This window comes from Ptychodera flava, chromosome 8 (genome assembly GCF_041260155.1).
Source record: "Ptychodera flava strain L36383 chromosome 8, AS_Pfla_20210202, whole genome shotgun sequence".
Classification (NCBI taxonomy): domain Eukaryota; kingdom Metazoa; phylum Hemichordata; class Enteropneusta; family Ptychoderidae; genus Ptychodera; species Ptychodera flava.
In genome coordinates, this window is record NC_091935.1 from 23700260 (window position 1) to 23720056 (window position 19797).

The following is a 19797-nucleotide window of genomic DNA, read 5'->3' on the forward strand; positions in this document are numbered from 1 at the left end:
TATAGAATCTGTCCGTAAACCAGTTTTAAAATCTTACACTTCTGTGCGATCTTTCTGTACAGTGTCCATACATGATGATGCATATGAACATTTCAAGGCAATGGGACAACTGTTAGCCTCTCAGTTCATGAGGGGAAGGTTACCCAGTACCTTGGCTTAACTGATGTGCTGATAAAAATTGTGTCAATGCAAACAGTGCTTATAAGATTACCGTTGTGAAGAGGTGTAACATCTGGTAATAGCTGCCAAAATGAAGTGCTACACAAGTGCAACATACTACATTATTTCAATTTTGCCTCTTCAGACTTCCCTGAGACTTAATTTTACCAATGTTTAACCACCTGTTCACTTTGCACATGGCCATGCAATTTGTTATATTGTATACACATATTTAGTTGCATTTTAGCATGCGGTCCTGCTCAAATCTTGCACCATTTGACACAAAAATTCATATGCTATCATGCTTTTTTCATCAAGTTTCCTTTTTGTTGTACTTAAGTTTCTAAGAATTGTCTGAATGCATTGACAGTGGATTGCTTACAACAGAGCTAAATTCACATTCTATAAGCCGCATTTCATTCAGTTGGTTCTGACACTTGGGGGACCATTTATCATGCAAAATGGTTAACACGGTCACTCAACATGACATGATGCTACCTATACACTAGAGTTCTCCACTTTTTAGTGTCTTCTTGGGAAGGAGCATGTTGATCATCAGCTTTACCATCACGACACCGTCGGCAAATGTGTAATCTGCAGCAAAATCTCATCAATCCTTTCATTGCCATTTCCTTGCTATGATGGTCTGACCAGCCTATTGTTGACAACAGAGGGAAGTACAAAGGCCTGGCAGTGAATGAGTTGAATCTTGAGACTGTTACCTCTAGTCTTTGTGTTGCCCCTGACCTGGGTATACATGTACTGGGTTGCTGATACCATCTTATCAGCACAATGCTGTGTTTATATCCAGGCCAGGAAGAAGTCTATTGCTTTGTCATGTCATGTGACTACGATGTCCGGTAATGCCATAGCAACTCATTGCAACATTATTCCAATGAGGGCAGCGTTCTCATAATACCAATGAATTGCATCCCTTTTGACATCAGTAACAAAGTCCAGTTTCTTGGTCCATTTTGACATCAACAAAGCAACAGCAGAAGTTTGGTCCATATCCTCTGTACTTGGCAGACGCGTTAAAGTTAAATATACTTGTTAAATAGAACATGTTAACAAACAGAAAGTAACAACTTGCGAACAAACTATCAAAACTGGAACAACTTGAATGCATCCCTTGGAACACAGGTCACCATAAATTTTTCAAAATACCAACAAACTGAAGTTCCAAATCCCAACAAACTGAAGTTCCAACAATGTTCAAGTTATTTGCCGATTTTCAATTATTATCATCTCATCAAAAAGTTGTTGATAAATGAAGATTAAATCCATTGGCTCATAATCTTGAACAATCCGTGTTACGCTTCTTTTTTCCACGTTTCTAATCCCAGGACTCTTCATCCTCGTCCCCGTTTCCAAAGTGATCAAAGCTTGGTGCTTCAGAGCCACCACCACCAGTTCCACCGTCATTCTTCTTAGCATATTCTCCTGGCTGTGAACAAGCACATAAACAAACAAGGTTAAAAACTTAAAAGCATGGTATATATCTCAGGACAAAACAATAACTTTGAATGCATGAACTCAATGGCATGTTTTACTGTTACCACTTTATATTGTATCAGCATTTTACAGTGTCTACCTGGCTTAAACATCCTTCAGAATAAAAGAATTTACACAAATATATTAGTTGAGAACTTTGGGCTACTATAAGAGAATAAATCGACTGGAAGTAAGAACAATTTTTCAGATGTGTGAGGTGGTTATCTGATTTCTCTGTTAGCAGGAACTTCTATCATGACATTTGGGGATCATGAGGTGGACAGTACTGGACATGATAACTGTCACACACATTGATAACAAACATCAACATTACTGATCATGATCTCACGAGCAAGATGAACTCCACACAGATGAATTTATCAGTTTTAAAGACAATCTTGAGTATCATTATCTTACTTACAGCTATTTGAGATGCATACAAGTGTAAACAGCTGTCAATAGACATTTCAGTGCCAGTAAGGAACACTATTACTCTTGAGATTTGCAGCTTCATCAGAAATAATGATATCAACTACTGTTCTCACCTTTCTAGCATCTCTGGATCCAAACCTGCCTCCTCCTCTTGGTCCAAATCCGGTTCCAACCGCCTGATCAGCAGCTTCTTCCAACCAATCAGGTACAACTTGTAGTGCCTGTAGGTGGAATGGAATTAACAGGTGACATCATTGTCACAAATAAAATTACATGTAATTCATCCAAAATGAAGAGAGCGATTTATTCTCGTCTCTATTACCCTTGGTCTACTGTAAAATTGTTCTGTATGAAACGGTGATCGATTTCTCAAGCAGAACACTCTTGCAAAATTGTCACCACTCATGGTCGTGATAGTGGGCAGTTACAGGTGGACAAAGTAGTTTGGGCACAGCTGAGATCACTTTCCTTGTGCACAATTAAGAAAGTGCCGCACACGACTGCAGTTGCTTGAAGAAGAAATTATCTTAACATTGGCCTGATCAAATACAACATGGATTTGCTGGTCTACAAGAACACTCATAAGATAAATGACAGCCCAAAGTTGGAACATTCTTATTTTCTTTACTGATGAATTCATGTTGCACTAGGTTACACTGAGTACAGAAGTATGGCAAGAAAAAGTGGTGCTCCCATCTCTTTGAGATACTTGACAATGAAAGACACCATAAAAGCTACAATTTTATGATGCTCACATTACAGAATGCAAAGAAGAGGGGAACTGATTAAAAGTGGGTGACATTTTTTCCTCTCAGTGTAGATTTCTAGAACGTTCCTCAACAAATGGTTATCAATAAAGAAACAAGAGGGTTGCTGATGAGGATGCAAATAGCTACATCTATCAAAGGCACCAAAGAAAACAACAGAGTCAGTACTGAGGATCCAGAAGTTACAAAGGTTGCAAACACCAACAATCTTCCTTACCGTACTCGTCCGAGTATAAGCCCCCGGTTCGGCAACACTAAACAGCTGTAAAACTAGGGGAGGGGCTTATACTCGAGCAACCCCATGTTATCTGGCATGGGCGCTTAATTTATGCTAATTTTATGCACGATTTTTTTCAACACCACTCGATCTTTCTATCGCTTTCAAAATCGACTTACACATCCAAAGAAATTGATTGTACAATCTCTGAATAAAGAAGTGACATTTTGGTGAAATTTCAGCGTCGAAAAAAAACCCAAACTTGAAACAAAGACGTCATGTATGCTGCTGATCAACAGTAATGTGAACAGGCATGCATTGCCCACACGGAAAGGCAACTCAATATTCCAATATCAAACTGTCTACATCTTGTGAAAACAACAACATAGCAGTGAAAATTGTAATAGTCACCGGGAAAAGTCTTCACAAATGAAAGGATAATTGCTTCAAACAAAAGAAACTGCATGTTTCAAGCATGAAAACATCGTGGCCGTGAATGAAAATAAACAATGGCGGACGTGAGTGAGACTATTCTATTTAGGCGACGGGGGTGAGTAGGGTCAAAGAATCAAGATAGTACTGGAAAAACATGTCATTTTCCTTACGATATTGTCAAGGGAACTCCAGTTTCCCATTGTTTTAACATCTTTTAATGGTTTCTTTATTATCTAAAATTAATTTTACCAAGTTAAATGACCAAATATACTCTCCTAACCTTTCTGTATTTGAGTTACACTAGGGTAGGGGCTTATACACGGATGTAATGCATTTTCTAAAATCCTCTAAAATCAGTAGGGGGGCTTATACACGAGCAGGGGCTTATACTCGGACGAGTACGGTAAAACTGATGGTTCCACATGCTAAGGAATCAGAGGCAAGGTGTGACTTACATCTGATAGTGTTTTCACCAAAGGTCTTGCAATGGCAGAGTCTCTACCAGTTTCATAAAACGTTGTCGCCTTTCCAAGATTCCCAACACGGCCTGTACGTCCAATACGGTGCACATACTCCTCAATGTTATCAGGAAGGTCAAAGTTGATGACGTGCTTGACGCCAGGGATGTCTAACCCTCTAGCGGCTACAGACGTTGCCACCATGACAGGAGTGATGGCTTTCTTGAAGTGATCAAGAGCTTCTTCTCTTTCTTTCTGCAGACGATCACTGAATGAACACAAAATCATTAAAATATTTGTGATGCAAGCTGCAAAATGTCTACTTAGCAAGCTGCAAAGTTTTTAACCTAGATCTGTTTTTTATCCCATGAGCTTCATACTTCATTTGAATAGAACGAACCTCACATACTCTTATACTTGAACCAAATGTACAACAATTACCAAGAAAGAGCGTCTATTATTCCATTCAATTTGTTCCCAGATGGATACTATAATTCACACTGAACCAACCTAATTTAGTTGAAGTATCTTCAATTGTCAATGAACTTTCAGATAAGAATATCTTTAACAAGTTCAGTTTGATTAGTATAAAGTTTACATAAATGTTCATTGATAGTGTTCATGTAGATGTTTATTTTGAAACATCAAAATTACTCTTTAACTTGAAATTTCAAATATTTTGGAGATTGCACAAACACAGTAGAAACAACAAAATTCTGTTTTTGGCAACATAAGGATCCACTTACCCATGAATACTAGTGGTTGGGAAACCAGATTGGCTCAGATATGATGCCAGGAAGTCAGCATTTCGCTTGGTTTCTACAAAGACTACGACACGATCAGTTCCTACAAATTTAAACAAACAGACAAGAGATAGTACAGGAATTACGCTATTGAAAATATTCAAGTCAACAAAACAGCATTCCATCATCATAGATGTACTTATCCACTTTGTGAGCGGCTGTTACAAGAGTCAAACTCAAACAAAGTATAAACTGATGAAAACACCAAGCAAAGACAACTACGGTCAGCTTGTTTTGATGGGTGGAAAGCGTTTTTAGCAAGAATAACGTCTCTTCATGACACTTACCCAAATCACTCAGGATTTCAATGAGCTTGTCTTTCTTTGCATATTGGCTGTCAAGTTGAAGGACAATCTGCTCGATATCAGGGGTTGTTCCTCCAACTCTACCAACTGTTAGATAGACATAGTCATTGAGAAAGTCTCCTGCCAGTCTCTGAATTTCTTCAGGGAAGGTGGCGCTGAACATCAGTGTTTGTCTCTCGCCCTTATTCGGCATATTTGGGCTACCAACTAATCGCCGGATGACTGGTTCAAACCCCATGTCAAGCATTCGGTCTGCTTCATCCAGAACCAGATATTTGATCTTGGACAAACCAACCTAATTGTGGATGAGATGGAGGAAAATATAAGCAGCTAGTAGTATATCAAGCTATGCAGGGTTCTCAAAAATTTTGAAGTAGGCGGAAAATTCAGAAAAGTAGGCGGTTAGCTTCTGTGTGCAACCAGGTTCCCTGGGCGGGCGGGGGGGGGAGACAGTTCTGAGCAATTTCATGCATTCTTATACAGTGTATAAAAGGCTATTCCAACATACACACAGGGGGGAGGGTATAAGGGAGGGGTCCCCTCCCTGTGTGCAAGAAATTTTTAAAATTTGAAGACATTTTGGAGTAATTTCATGCATTATTGTACTGTATGAAAGACCATTTCAGCATGAGAGTGTTAAGGATTATTTTTAAATTTGAAGACATTTCTGAGCAATGGCAAGAAATTTTTAAATTTTGAAGACATTTTGGAGTAATTTTATGCATTCTTGTACAGTATTAAAGACCATTTCAGAATACAGAATAATCATTATCATTGCCAATTACAACATGTTTTCAAGGGATAAAGTTTTAAAAAGTCAGAAAAATTAATTTGATATCACTCGGGCCTGTCAACTGCATTCAGTTAACAAGGATAATAGCAAAATTTCACCAGACTGTTGTGTAGAATTATGTTTAGCTCATGACTTGAACAAACATTTTGAAATACATCATAGAATGGGGCCTAGGGTTTTCATAACCCAGATAACGATCCGCTAGAATCCTGACCAGCCTGGCTGTACAGAGTGTTTTACTGATTTAAATAAACTTGATTGAAGATACAGTAAAATCAAAGAGTTTATTCAATTCAATGAATTATAGGAACACAATTTTCAGTGATTTTAATTCACTGTACTAATTTCACAATAAACGAATCCGCGAGCTGATTATTGATTTTTTTGCTGATGTTGAATATAATTGAAAAAGAGAGCTAAATTTCAGTGTTCATGTTTGATAAAACCTCAAACTAACGACACTGAACGCCAGCCGTGTACTCCGTGTGTGTACAAAGCACCGGTAGTCAATTGTAACACAGTACACACAACGCGATATCGGTCGACCTGAAATTTGACACTGTGATCGACTAGCGTTTCAAAAGTACGAAAAGTGAGACCAAGTAATATTTTGTTTATTAAGATTTGATCTAAACCTCCCAAAACCAACAGACAAAGTCAGAAAATCAAAGTTTTCAAGCGTCGACTTTCTCTTCCGCGATGCACACAACCACACGGCCCCTCCACAAAACGCGATGTCGATCGACTTGAGTTGACATCGTGATCGACCATGGATAGATTGACGTGGCGTTTCGAAAGTATGAAAAATGAGACTCAGTAACTTGTGGTCGCTTTAGATTTGATCAAAAACCTACCAAACCCATCAGGCTAGGCCCTACTCTTACGCAGAAAACCAAAGCTCTCAAGCGTCGACTTTCTCTTCCGCGTTTGAGCGAAACAAAAGTCGGCTTCATTCGGAAATGGTCGGCTATTCGCGGGCATAACGTAATTGTATGTTAGTCCAATTTTCGGCTATACCCGATGTGAACGTCGGAATAATTCGGGCTGTGATCGGGCGAGCGAGGTTCACCTCGAGAGCGATTCCCAGTCACGGTGTACAGTACAACACGTTCGCTGATCGCGGTACTACAGTGATAGCAACAAGTTCACCGCGTAAATTGCTAGACTACATATAGCCACATCGGCACTTCTGAAATATTATCTGCGGCTTGCAAGACCACCAAAAAAATCTAATTATTGTTATCAAAACCAGAATTTCCGGGCCAGAGAGCGAAACAGTGCTGAAAAGTAGCCGGCCAAAATACGAAAGTAGCCGGTCAATTTGGCCGGCATCCGGCTAAAAATGAACACGCTGCATGTCTGCCTCACCAACAAAAGTGTCAATTTATGTAGGTGGCATATCACAATAAATGGTATAAGTAATTTTTTTTAAAAAACAACCAACTCCATCAGGTTTTTTCCTGTGGTTTAGTCAGGTGATGGCATTCTAAGTAGGTCAGTTACAACTTTTGATCTATATTCAGAAGTATGATTGTAGGTTTCTGACAAAGTTCCCCTCTGTCAGGTGATGGTTACTTGTGGTAGTAACTATTCTTCATGCATGTTCACATCCTTACCTTGGCTTTCTCAATGAAGTCCATCAGTCTCCCAGGGGTTGCCACTAATAGATTGCAGCCTCTTGAGATTTCTCTCAACTGATACTGCACACTGGTTCCACCATAGGCCACAACCGGTCTTATCATGGTCGAGTGGGAAAATTTCCTGGCTTCATGGAAGATCTGGAGGGCCAACTCCCTTGTTGGCGTCACTATCAGAGCCTGGGGTTCTTGGGCACCGCTTTCTGAAAATGCTCCGCCTCCAACGCCATCTCTGGTCATGCCAGTCAGCACTGGTAATAAGAAGGCAGCCTGCAGGAGGCAAAGTACATTCAAACGTGTCCTGTATTCTCACTAAGAACACTACATTTTGCCATATAAATCGGGAGAGCATGTATAAAGGACTACTACACATACACTGTACACCATTATATATAATCTGAAATTAAGTGCAAGCAAGTGGTTTGCTAAGACTTTGGCAGCCAGGTAAATGTGGGAACCCAGTATCATGTCCATTATCCTCTACTGTAACTGCGCAGATACGGTATTTTGAGCGGAACCCAAGTAAAATTTGCCATGGTACTGGCACCAACATATTGACAAAGGTTACTGGATGAATTTTCATTTTGCATCAACAACACATTATGCAAAGTGCTTTCAATTATTTTTGTTTTCTACTAATAGTTATTCCTAGGTGGATAAAATTCAAATTTCATGAGTTGAATCCCAGTAAAACTGAAAGCAATAAATGAATTTTAAGTTTTACACTCACGCTTCACTGATTTGAAAATCCATTCTGAAAATGAAAGTCTACTTTTGATATCGAGAATTACACGTCAAATTTATGTAATTCAGTTATTCTCAACTTGTTGCACAGAGTTATGGAGTACAATGATGGTTGAAGTCCACATACAGAAAACACTATATATAAGAGTTATCAGCAGTAACCTGCAGTCTCTTCTGGTGTATCAGTTGTTAGTCTCTGACAATGACTCTACAACCACATTCATTTCAAATGTTCTCTCAGACAGGCTGGCTTCGAATGAATTCCATCTTTCACAAAGTTCTTTTTCTACACTGGCTATTACTTACTGTTTTACCAGATCCAGTCTGAGCACATGCCATCAGATCCCGTCCACCTAAAATAACCGGTAAACTGTACTTCTGCACCGGAGTTGGTTTCAAATAGCCGGCTTTCTTGACATTGCTGGCTAATGTTTCATATAGGTTAGCCTCTTCAAATGACGAAATGAACTTTGGGACATCTCTTCCTGCAAAAACAAGATTTTACTCTCTTGACTCGGCAAAATAGGATGTAGTTCTGCCTCCACATGCATAAAATCAAATCAATTTTTCCTGAAGTTTATCAATTGGTTGGCCTTTTATGTGGCTGAAGTACTCGTGAAGCATAATGTCATTATTTGCAGAACTTGTCTTAGGACATAAGCAAATTGAGTTGTTATATAAGATAAACAAGATCAAAATGACTGTACATTATGGTATTTAAACCGATATGTTGTCTATAAATTTCAACATTATGCTGTAAGAAAGATTTGAAGTTTTCACTTGAAACTGAGTCCCGTCTGCATGGAATGAGGAATTCTGTCACATGGTTGGCTAATGTGAAATGTTAAATCAATGGAACCGTATACCAATGGAAACTCTTGAATGAAGGTCAAGCAGGGTCATGAAAATGGCAAACTTCTTTGTGGCCAAATACACCTCACAATCTGACCAAAAACACTTAGCACTTGACACAATTACGGTAGAGGTATAATATTTTGAAAATCTGACACCTACCTGTGCATTCAACAGGAATCTCATCGTACTTGTCAAAATTGATGCCAGTTTCTATTGACTTGAATATTTCCGCCTCTTCCTCTGGTGGGGGAGGGGGTATGTATGTCACGGGTGCAGGTCTGTCACCTATTGCAAAATAAAAGAATTACGCTTATTGCCAACTGGCACGCAGAAGAAAGCACCACATGGCTGTCTCTCCCTTCTGATGGTAGTTTTCTTACAAATATTTCTTACATACACTGTAGTAAGGAAAGGAACACAACCCTTCAAAGTAGTCTTAGACTGAAAGATTCAGTCGCGCGCGGGCGCTCCGGCGCACTGCGACCTACGACCCTTTACCACGACTGAAGGCACACTGTACTTGGCCGCGGCAAACTCAAAGAAAAAAAGTACCGCCCACAACTGACTTCACAGACTTTTCAAATATGTAAATCATGGTAGTGTAATTTGAATATTGCTCACGTGGGCTGTTTACGGGCATAATGAACACGCGGTAGTCAAGACAACAATGTCAATCAACTGCATCGGCAGCGCCGACATTGCATAATCGCTCTACTCGGCAGATGAAAACAACGACACGTGTGTGTAAGCTTTATAGGCTAGCCGCTTGTCGGAGAAAAAAACTTACATGTAGATACAATTGTCTGTATGGCTCCATCGACGCCTATAAAAAAAACTCCATAGCGTCTTCCGCGCTGAGCGCAGCAGAATGTGCAGTCTGTGGGGAGCTCGGAAGAAAAGGTCGATCTTTTCGAAAACGACCGATATTTAGAAACTGAAGCAACTCTACACAAACAAAACATTACCGTATACACTAATCCAAACTTCCCTACAAAAATCCGAGGCGAAACAAACATTTTTATTAACACAAACAATCGGATAAGAATGTAGGAACACATTTTTGAAACGAATCAAACACAAACTCGACACAAAAACATTTTGGATAGTTAGGTGGGGAGCCTCTTTCACATTTTTACTTTCGCGCTGAGCGCAGCAGAATGTGCAGTCTGCGGAGAGACTGTAGACTCTCGGAAGAAAAGGTCGATCTTTTCGAAAATGACCGATATCGCCGAGAAACTGAAGCAACTCTACAGTGGAACTGACGTCTGGACATCACAGCGGAGCCTGCCTTAGTAAAAAATAAACACAGTGTGCTTCGTCGATGGCAATGCCAACAAGATTTTCTTGATAGACATCGCAACTGAGTAATCTCCGCCACTCTCTTGTCATGATAGCCTCTCTGGTGAACTGACCACAACCTGGAATTTACCACGCACAATTTGTTCCTTGGTACGTACGTCGTTTCGGAGATCTGAACCGATCAAAGCCGCCTTCACACCCATTTCGCTGCACTTCTGCACTTGATCTTTCATGAGTGAAATAAGGGGCGAAATCCCCAGAGCGATCGATCTTGAACGATTCTTAAGTGTGTCCATAACTTTGGGTGCCAGCCTGTAAATCATTGATTTCCCATACCGTGGGGCGCTGTTGGTAAAATAGCGGATACATCTCTGCCGCCGCAAAAACTCTTTGAGTGCGTCTCTTTGCTCTCTTTTCAACATAATATTATATAGGCCTACATCAGAACATTTACTGACTGCCTCGGCAATGCGAGTCGGCGATTGTTCGGATCGGCCGTAATGATCAAATCGGAACGCTAGCCACAGACGTCAACGTGAGTATAGCTTCGGCCGTTTGATTTTCAATACTTCGAGTTTGAGAAAACACGTTGTGTTTGTTGACAAATGAGACATGCTATAAGCTAATAGGCGGGACAAAAGCCAGGCGACACTTTTGAATATGCTAATCACGATCACGCACTGAGTGAGCGATGTGGGCGGTCTTGTTACCCTACATACTGTCAATTAACTCGTTTCTGTAATACGATTGGTTCCAACAAAATTTTGTTGGAGAACAGGATTTCAACAGTGTGCCTTCAGTCGTGGTAAAGGGTCGTAGGTCGCAGTGCGCCGGAGCGCCCGCACGCGACTGAATCTTTCAGTCTAAAGTAGTCTCTGCAAGTCTCAAGACTTTTGATAAGACTGATCAGAAGTGGTCTGTCCTCACATGTTCATGCATCCCTGATTCCCTGTTGACAGGTCCGCAGTCACCACTGCCAACAATGGGGTTGGGCTAAACCATAGTGGCAAAAGGGTCAACCATGTTCCTGCCAGTTTAATCTGTCACCATTATGTAAAGGTTGAACCTCAGAGAGTATATATGTGTTTCATATGATGTATTTGAGCATTAGAAGATTCTGAAGACATATATTTGTTTTTCACAGACTTACTCCAACAAAAATAAAGATGGCAGCATTTCAGTGACTAAAAGGTTCCGCTTGATTTTATGTGGATTTTAAACAACCTGTACAGGGACAAATGCCACACAAGTCAGTAACTGACAACTCACTTGTCTATCATCTCTGATTGAACATGCACAGACTATAAACATCTCCTGTTTAAAATACCCGGTGGTTACAGTTCGGGTTAAATTATTTTGAAATTTTGACTTAACAAGGAATTCACAGTTAAATTCATTTTCAGTTTATAAGCACACTCACCATCGCCTCCTTCCTTCTTTTCGGCATTTGGGCACTCTCTGGCAAAATGTCCGCTCTCTCCACATTTGAAACAGCTACCACCTCCACCACCGCCGCCGCCACCGCTTGAGTCGGCATTTGGGCATTCTCTTGAGAAGTGTCCACTTTCACCACATTTAAAGCAGCCACCACCTGCAAAACAAACACAACATTAAGATCAAGGATCTACAAATGATATTATCCAACATGGCAGATCAAATGTTGCACACTGTACCAAATAGGTAACGTTTGTGCTCATGAGCATGCATTAATGTTCATGATGTTCTAGCAATGTGCAAAGAATGTCTGAAATAAGGGCTATTGAATAGCTGATTGGCTGTTTAGGAATAATTCAAGAGTTTCAGCCAACCATGTGACTAAGAGCTTCTGAGATTCTGCAAATCATCTGTCCATATTCAGCAAAATCCTTTCTTTTGTAATGCTTGTGACATTCATCCAGTTCTGGCAAAAACTACACTGCCCTTAAATTTGTTAATGAGTACATTAAAACACAGCTCACCTGACTTCTTGTCCGACTTGTCTCCAAATCCACCGCCTATTCTTGGCATCTCATCACCATCATCACTGCTTCCAAATCCACCTCGTTTCTGAAACAGAAAGAAAAGAAATATAATTCTGCTCACATTTCAACATCTGGGGTTCTGTCTGATTTCAGTGGCCACAAGTAGCACTACTCTCTTGTCTCACAGACTCAACACAAATTAAAACACTTACTGGTCTAAACAAGTGACGAGAGGGGTTGATGCGGGTAACTTCAATGACAGTGTGATGTTTAACCTTTTCATCCCATTTCCCTCACTAGCACTACCACAGAAAATTGGTCCAAACCACTGTGGTGAACAGGTTAAAGTGTGGTAACAACTCACCGCAAATCCTCCAAACCCTTTAGGTTTGTCAGCATCACCATTTGCCATGCCAAATCCACCTCTCCCCCTACCAAATCCACCCTGTGGTTTATCTTCGGAATCATTGTTCCATTGTCCAAATCCACCACGAGGCTTTCCGAAACCACCACTTCCAGAGTCACCATCTGATTTGCCGAATCCACCACGACGTTGACCACCACCACCACCGTTGGGACATTCGCGACTCATATGCCCTTCTTCACCGCATTTGAAGCAAGCACCACTCTTGCCTTTGCCGCCTCCTCCTACAGAAATATTCCGAGTGGAAATAATTCACCACATCACACCTTAATCACCAACTTTAGTAAAATACTTCTACTGTCAAGTTTGCCATTGCAGGGACAAGACTGAATTTTATTGAAATTACGCTTGATTTTGATGAAGTTTTACAACAAACTATCTTCCACGAGCTTAATCTATCACCATGTGTTGTCTAATGTCAACATGTTGTCACATATGTACATTCATTTTTGAAATACCAACCCCCCAAAAAGGCTTGTTCAATTTCAATTTCTAATACGGCATATTTGAAGATGTCACTAACTCAACAGATACCTCCTGCAACAGTACATTTGGTTTACATACGATTTGATTGAAATCAGCCTAACGTTACAAAGCTTTTTCAATTCCTAATTACTACTAATAAATGTAATGGCAGCCCCTCCAGCCTCTATGGCATTTTGCAGCTATAGCACTGTCTGCTGGGTGATGGAGCACATTAGTGTATACTATGAGATAACCACTGCTTGAGACTCAAGTTACAGATTAACCTTCCTGCAACTACAATCTACACATCAGGTCAATGCAAACACATTTGGCAATCAACCATTGGAGTATTTCAGGACACACTTTAAAGGCAACTCTCTGTCGACACATCAAAACATTACTGATTTTACCTCCACTAGGACATTCTCTGCTCATATGTCCTTCTTCGCCACATTTGTAGCAACTCCGGCCTCCACCACCTGCATTTAATTTAAATGTAGAAATATTTAATTTCCAGATGAATGAGAACTTGAAAATCAGGAGCATGTTGTCAAGATTTCATGAATGACTCATCAGCTCATCTTCCCAGAAGATGGCATGGCTGTGATATGAATATTTCCTACTATGAAATTTTGACCAACCATTTGTCTACCAGCAAGTTATGTATTATTTTCCTTGCTGTGTAAATCACTGATTTAGGAATGAAGTTTTGAACTTGGAACTGCATTGTCTGTCTGCTTGCAATCTTTACTTCATTATACATAGTTTTACACCTATTCAAGTCATTGCAGTATGTAGATTAATTGTCACTCACTGGGAGCTCAAAATTTTGCTTTTAGATTGTAACAGAATCCAAACAAAACTGTTTGTGTTTAAGACAACCCTTAAGTTATGGAACCTCAGCTGTATTACCTGCTCAGTACTTAACGGGAAAAGTCGGCCATTTTTTTGAATTTTGTTTGATACAAGACACTATTTATATTGTTTCACATGTTGAAAGATACTTAATGAATGGGTGACCATGCATATATTCGACCCTGGTTTTAGACAAATGAAACCATCGTGAGAATGAATAAATCATCATGACCATTTATTCTTTCTCGCGTTGGTTTCATGTATCAAGTCTAAAATATATATGCATATATATGCATGATCACCCATACATTATCTTTCAACGTGTCGAAAAAGATAATTAGTGTCTCGTATCAAACAAAATTCATGAAAAATGGCCAACTTTCTCCCTGTTAGTATCCATGATCCATGAACACCCACTTATGGCATTCCTGTGCACCAGTTTGCTGTACTTTCCTGGTACTCAGTCTACAACAGAGTGTACTTACCATAGATCATAACCCATTCTAAACTGGAAGTTAAAATTGAACAAATGTGTCAACAGTTCAATTTTTCAAAAAGATTTGTATTAATAGCCATAACATCACTTAAAGGGACAAAGTCGGCCATTTTTCATGAATTTTGTTTGATGCAAGATACTACTTATATTGTTTGACATGCTGAAAGATAATGAGTGAATGGGTGACCATGCATATATTCAACCCTGGTTTTAGACAAATTAAATGAAACCATGGTGAAAGTGAATTGATGGTCATGACCATTAATTCATTTTCGCGATGGTTTCATGTATCGGGTCTAAAACCAGGGTCGAATAATATATGCATGGTCACCCATTCACTCAGTATCTTTCAACATGTCAAACAAGTAATATCTTGCATCAAACAAAATTCACGAAAAATGGCAGACTTTGTCCCTTTAATTGCAAAATGCTAATCTTACCTCCACTGGGGCAATCTCTGCTCATATGACCCTCTTCACCACATTTGTAGCAACTTCGGCTGCCACCTCCACCTCCACCTGAATTTAAGGACAGTAAAGTGCAGAAACTCTGTCATTTCTGGTCAACACTGAACTTGGCAATCAAGCATTTTTTGAATGGAATGCTTCATCAGATACTATGAATCTACTCAGTGGATGAATGGCAAGATTATATTTTTGATAACCTAACAGCTTTGACAAGTTTGACTGAAAACTTTGAAACACTGTTTTACTTGTCAATGGTTTCACAAAGAAACTCCTTTATTTTCATGACAATGATATCAGTGCATTGCAGTATCTTTACCTCCACTGGGACAATCTCTGCTGATATGTCCTTCCTCGCCACATTTGTAGCAATTTCGGCCACCCCCTCCTCCTCCTCCACCTGAAAATAAGGATGGCAAATGAAAGGATGATACTATTTCATTTTTAACAAGGCTTTCCAGAATCTCTACCAGCTCTCATCTTTGGTGTGGACTGGATTGTCACAATATGAATTCGAACACTGTTTTTTTTTTTTAACTGGAAGCATTGAGAAGTTTCATAGAGTAATGTATTTTAAGTAATTGACGGCTTTTTAAGTTCACAAATAATTTCCTTCTCATATTAAGGTACATTGTTAATCGGGCACAACAAATCTTAACATTCAAAAACAGCATAGTATTTCCGGTCAGTGATATTGTCATAAATTAGCACTATTAGGGAGACTAAAATAATATACACTGGGACACACAAAAAGACTTGCCTCCTTGTGGGCACTCTCTACTCATGTGGCCTTCTTCACCACACTTGAAACATCCACGTCCACCTGAAAACAATCATAGGTGAAAAGGTCAGACCCTGATTAGACACCTCGACTGCTGGTAATATTTACATTTCACATTCATCTTAAATAGGGTTCAAAACTTATGCTGTAACTTTTCCCAATAAGCCTTTAACTCATTAAATCACAAAATGTTGGTCACCATACAAAGATCTGGATTAGAAAAAAATTCCTAAGATTTTACCAACATTTGATTCAACATAGCAGCAATACCCTGTGTAAACTTCCAATCTTCACAAAACAGCAGTGGAAACCTAACTTACTCAACAGGCTTCAAAATAAGTCAACGCATTATGAGGACTTGAAACATTGCACGCTGAGAGCTGGGTACCAGATTTGCATAAATTCAAGGCATGCAAATGATATTGTAATGAGGGACAGCCTCTCTTTGAGATGCAGCCTTGAGAAGCATCATGGCAGCCCTGCCGACCGTAGGATACGGATCACCTGAAATTTCTTGCTCTATTAATCCGTAATCGTTCCTTTTCAAACAAACGAAAATCATGTATAAGCATTTTGAAGAGTAATGAACCACCAGGTTCCTTGTTTGTGCAGTTTTATAGCAATAAAGTAAGCAAAACAGACATTTATTTTTCCCGTAGCATTGTGGCCTGGTCCATAGCAACGTCTAAAACATAGGGGGATACGCATCTGTAGATTGATTGGCTAAGAAAGAAGGGTTAAAGGCTGTGAACCCTATTCAAACTCTGTATACATATTCATGATTGGTTTTCCCGCGTTCTGTATGAATTGGAACAGTGTAGGACTATGTTAACGCGAACGACGCACTTTTACAGCGCTGTAACTATGCGATGACCTCACCCCAGCGTTCAGAAAGCTCCACGTATTTGATACCCGGTGGTAAGATGTTTTATGCTTTCATGAAGTTTATCTCGTGTATAAAGATTCTGTATACATTTCTTTTGAAATTGTTAGTGTTAATTGTCGATTAAAAATGACGTGTAAACCCGGACGTTGTTTTGCCGTATAAATAACTACACCGTGCATGTGTGTCGGCGAAGCCACAGACGCTGCACAGACACGCGTGACACTGTGCATGGAGGGACATTACGTACAGATACCCACGTACCCTGCAACTGAAGTGGTACGTCCACGGTCAGTGTATACGTGCGTGTAAACTGGCGGCCATCTAAGTATGAATAGGGAGAGACGAAGTCAGATTTAGAGCAAAGTTTCGCCGGCGATTTTTCAGTAACTAGACCTTGAACACCAAAAATAATTAATCACACAAAGTAATGCAGGTCTGGTCTTGGAGAAAGTACCAAATTGGGGTCGTCAAAGACTTGCTAACGAAAAGGACGCACTTTTTAAGAGGACCTTGCACTGGCCGCGGTCAAAAATAACATCGGGATTCACGAAAAACTACACTCCCTCTGCCAGTTCTCGGCCACTTGAATGAAAACCGATATTCACAATCGGCCGCCAGCGGCAGTTGCCAGTCTAACGTGCTTTGAGTGTAGGCAAGAGTTATGCCTTCACAACCAATTACAAACATAGGTCAAAGGGCAAAAGGTTAAAGAGCAACAACAACAAATGTGCGCTCTACCGCTCTTCCCGTTATCGGCCACTTCGCCCCATTTCCATCCACAGTGTTGACCTGGCGTTTGTAGCGTGACTGTGGCCAAATATAGAGCGATTTCACACATGCTTTTGAAGATTTGTAACCTTAAAATGTTTAAGGGTTGAACTGATCACAGAAACACTGAAACAACTCTTAAAATCTCGTAAAAATAACAGTTTGCAGAGGTAGCTTCGTCCTGGGTCTGCGCTGTCTTGAAGTTGATAGTTAGTAGTTCATGCATGCATGCAGTGCTGGTGCTTTGTAACAACGGTGGGATACAGAGTTCGCGTTCAAATCAACCATTGTTTGTCTGATTTTCCATAGCATTTATTATCAATATCTGCCCAGATTTATATCAAATGAACAAATAAATATGAAGTGATACATAAAGAAAGACAGCAAAACATAAACTACGCAGTGACTATTATAACCGGTAGACGTCAAGGCAAATCCACAAGGTTACATAAAACTACTAGATCGTACATACATACAAATGTAAATATGAAATGAGGTATGAACGATGCGTGGCCTGGAATTGCTTTCCCTTTATTGAATACAAGAATATATCCGTATGTACACAGGAACAATTCAATGCAAAGCATCAGGCAGACCGATTGCAAAAATGTGAGTGAACCTGTGAGCGTGAAGTATGGCCGATTTCTGGGAAATTACATTTTTTTTTCAACCATGTCAACCGGCACGAAATTTGTCAATAATAGACAAAAAACACACATCGTAACATAGACATACTACCAGAGAACATTTATGAGTATTTGGTAGTTAAAAAAGTATTTTCGACTTCCAAAAATGTAAGAAAAATTGGTCAAAATCGTAGCGACCATATAATGCACAGTGACGGTGAGAATCGACAAGAGCATCTCTTCTTTTTATGGCCGATATCGACTTGCTGATGTGTAATGGAATCCTAAAATTTGGTGCCGAGATTGTTGATTACATCTACAATCCTTAGGACCACGGAATTGACGAAAAAAATATAATAATAACGAACTACGGAACTCTTTTTCGTGCCCTGGACGAGAATAGGTGCTGGCCGAGAACAGGCGGAGGGAGTGTACTCCACAGAAGTTGATTTTTTTCCCTCCAGACTATGATAACACTTGTTAGGAACGAATAGAACGGACAACTTGAAAATCTATGGAGCGCTTTAACAAAAATTTGTATTTTCCCACTACGGAGAAAACCGACCAACCGTCACTTGTGAGCGCTGGGTGTGCGTGTTGGTTTGAAGCAAACTCCTCATTATGCATGCAAATTAGGTACCCAGCTCTCAGCGTGATTGTAAAAATCTGAATGCTGAAACACACGTCTTGGGTATGTTACACTGAAGTTTCTCACTTTCCTCTGACAAAAGTCACTGACAGGAACACCGCCTAAATTCTCCATTTGTGACTTAACCCTTTCACCACCATGGTTTGTCCCAAATCCATTGTTTTCTATGGTAAAGTTGGACCTGTACACAGGGAACTGGGGGTGAAAGGGTTAAACTGAAAGGTCTTTTTGATTGCTCTTTCTATTTGAAGCTGATATCACTTTATCATAAAAGACTTGTCATAAAAATCCTCCTCTGCCTAAACTGGTGGATTGAAAATTATCATGGCAGGAGCTCAGGCTAAGTACCAGAATAAAATGTATTGTGATGTAAAAATACGGGACACAAAGTTTCCACAAACAATACTTACCTCCACCACCACCTGATGATTTTCCAAACCCACCTCTGCTACCAAAGCCAGAAGACCCAGAGTCACCTGACTGGCCAAAGCCTTTTCGGCTTCCAAAGCGGCTTCCGAATCCACCTGATTTTTCTTCATTGGGCTGATCAAAGCCTCCAAAGCCATTACTCTGCACATCAGAAATTTATTCGGTAATTTTTCTTCCACTACACTTTCACATGTCATTTTTAAGCAGGTGTATTCACAGCTAGTATGAAGTGTGAATGATTTGAGTAAGTTTATAGTTTACATGTTTGCTACATGGATAACAGCAAAAAATTAGAAAATGCATGACAATTTCTGAACGAAATGCCCTAACTACGCAGAGGGCATTCCTCTTTCATCTCTCCTCTTTCAAGAGATAAAGCTGGAAAAAACACTGCCTTTGGGCTTATACGGCCCAAGAGGACAAAGGCCATGTCATACCTTTCCCCTTTTTACATTACTATACACTGAACTTTCCAAGTACATGTACCTGTCTTTCGGCATGTCAATCTCGGGTGCGCAAGACAAGTTTGTGCAAATTACGACGGCTGCGCCTTCCAGGAGCGCCTATCTCCCGTGTCCAAAAATCCCCGCCAGTT

At 40.0% G+C, this 19797-nt stretch overlaps 1 protein-coding gene across 3 annotated transcripts in view; it reads right to left on the reverse strand.

Annotated features, from left to right (window-relative positions):
* Window positions 1–19797, reverse strand: part of LOC139138829 (ATP-dependent RNA helicase DDX4-like) — a 20722-nt gene continuing 925 nt past the window's right edge. The window contains exons 2-16 of one of the 3 annotated variants that reach the window (XM_070707375.1): window positions 19184–19343; window positions 15812–15886; window positions 15383–15463; window positions 15040–15117; window positions 12724–13007; window positions 12357–12444; window positions 11819–11989; window positions 9259–9384; window positions 8551–8729; window positions 7480–7770; window positions 5053–5365; window positions 4709–4808; window positions 3960–4230; window positions 2199–2306; window positions 1–1606 (exon numbers count right to left, since the gene is read on the reverse strand). In XM_070707375.1, coding sequence (XP_070563476.1) covers window positions 1496–1606; window positions 2199–2306; window positions 3960–4230; window positions 4709–4808; window positions 5053–5365; window positions 7480–7770; window positions 8551–8729; window positions 9259–9384; window positions 11819–11989; window positions 12357–12444; window positions 12724–13007; window positions 15040–15117; window positions 15383–15463; window positions 15812–15886; window positions 19184–19343 — 2436 coding nt within the window. In that variant the 3' untranslated portion in view covers window positions 1–1495. Of the gene's footprint in view, window positions 1607–2198; window positions 2307–3959; window positions 4231–4708; window positions 4809–5052; window positions 5366–7479; window positions 7771–8550; window positions 8730–9258; window positions 9385–11818; window positions 11990–12356; window positions 12445–12723; window positions 13008–13658; window positions 13728–15039; window positions 15118–15382; window positions 15464–15811; window positions 15887–19183; window positions 19344–19797 lie in introns of those variants that run through there. The other 2 variants (XM_070707374.1, XM_070707373.1) reach the window with 2 other exon arrangements.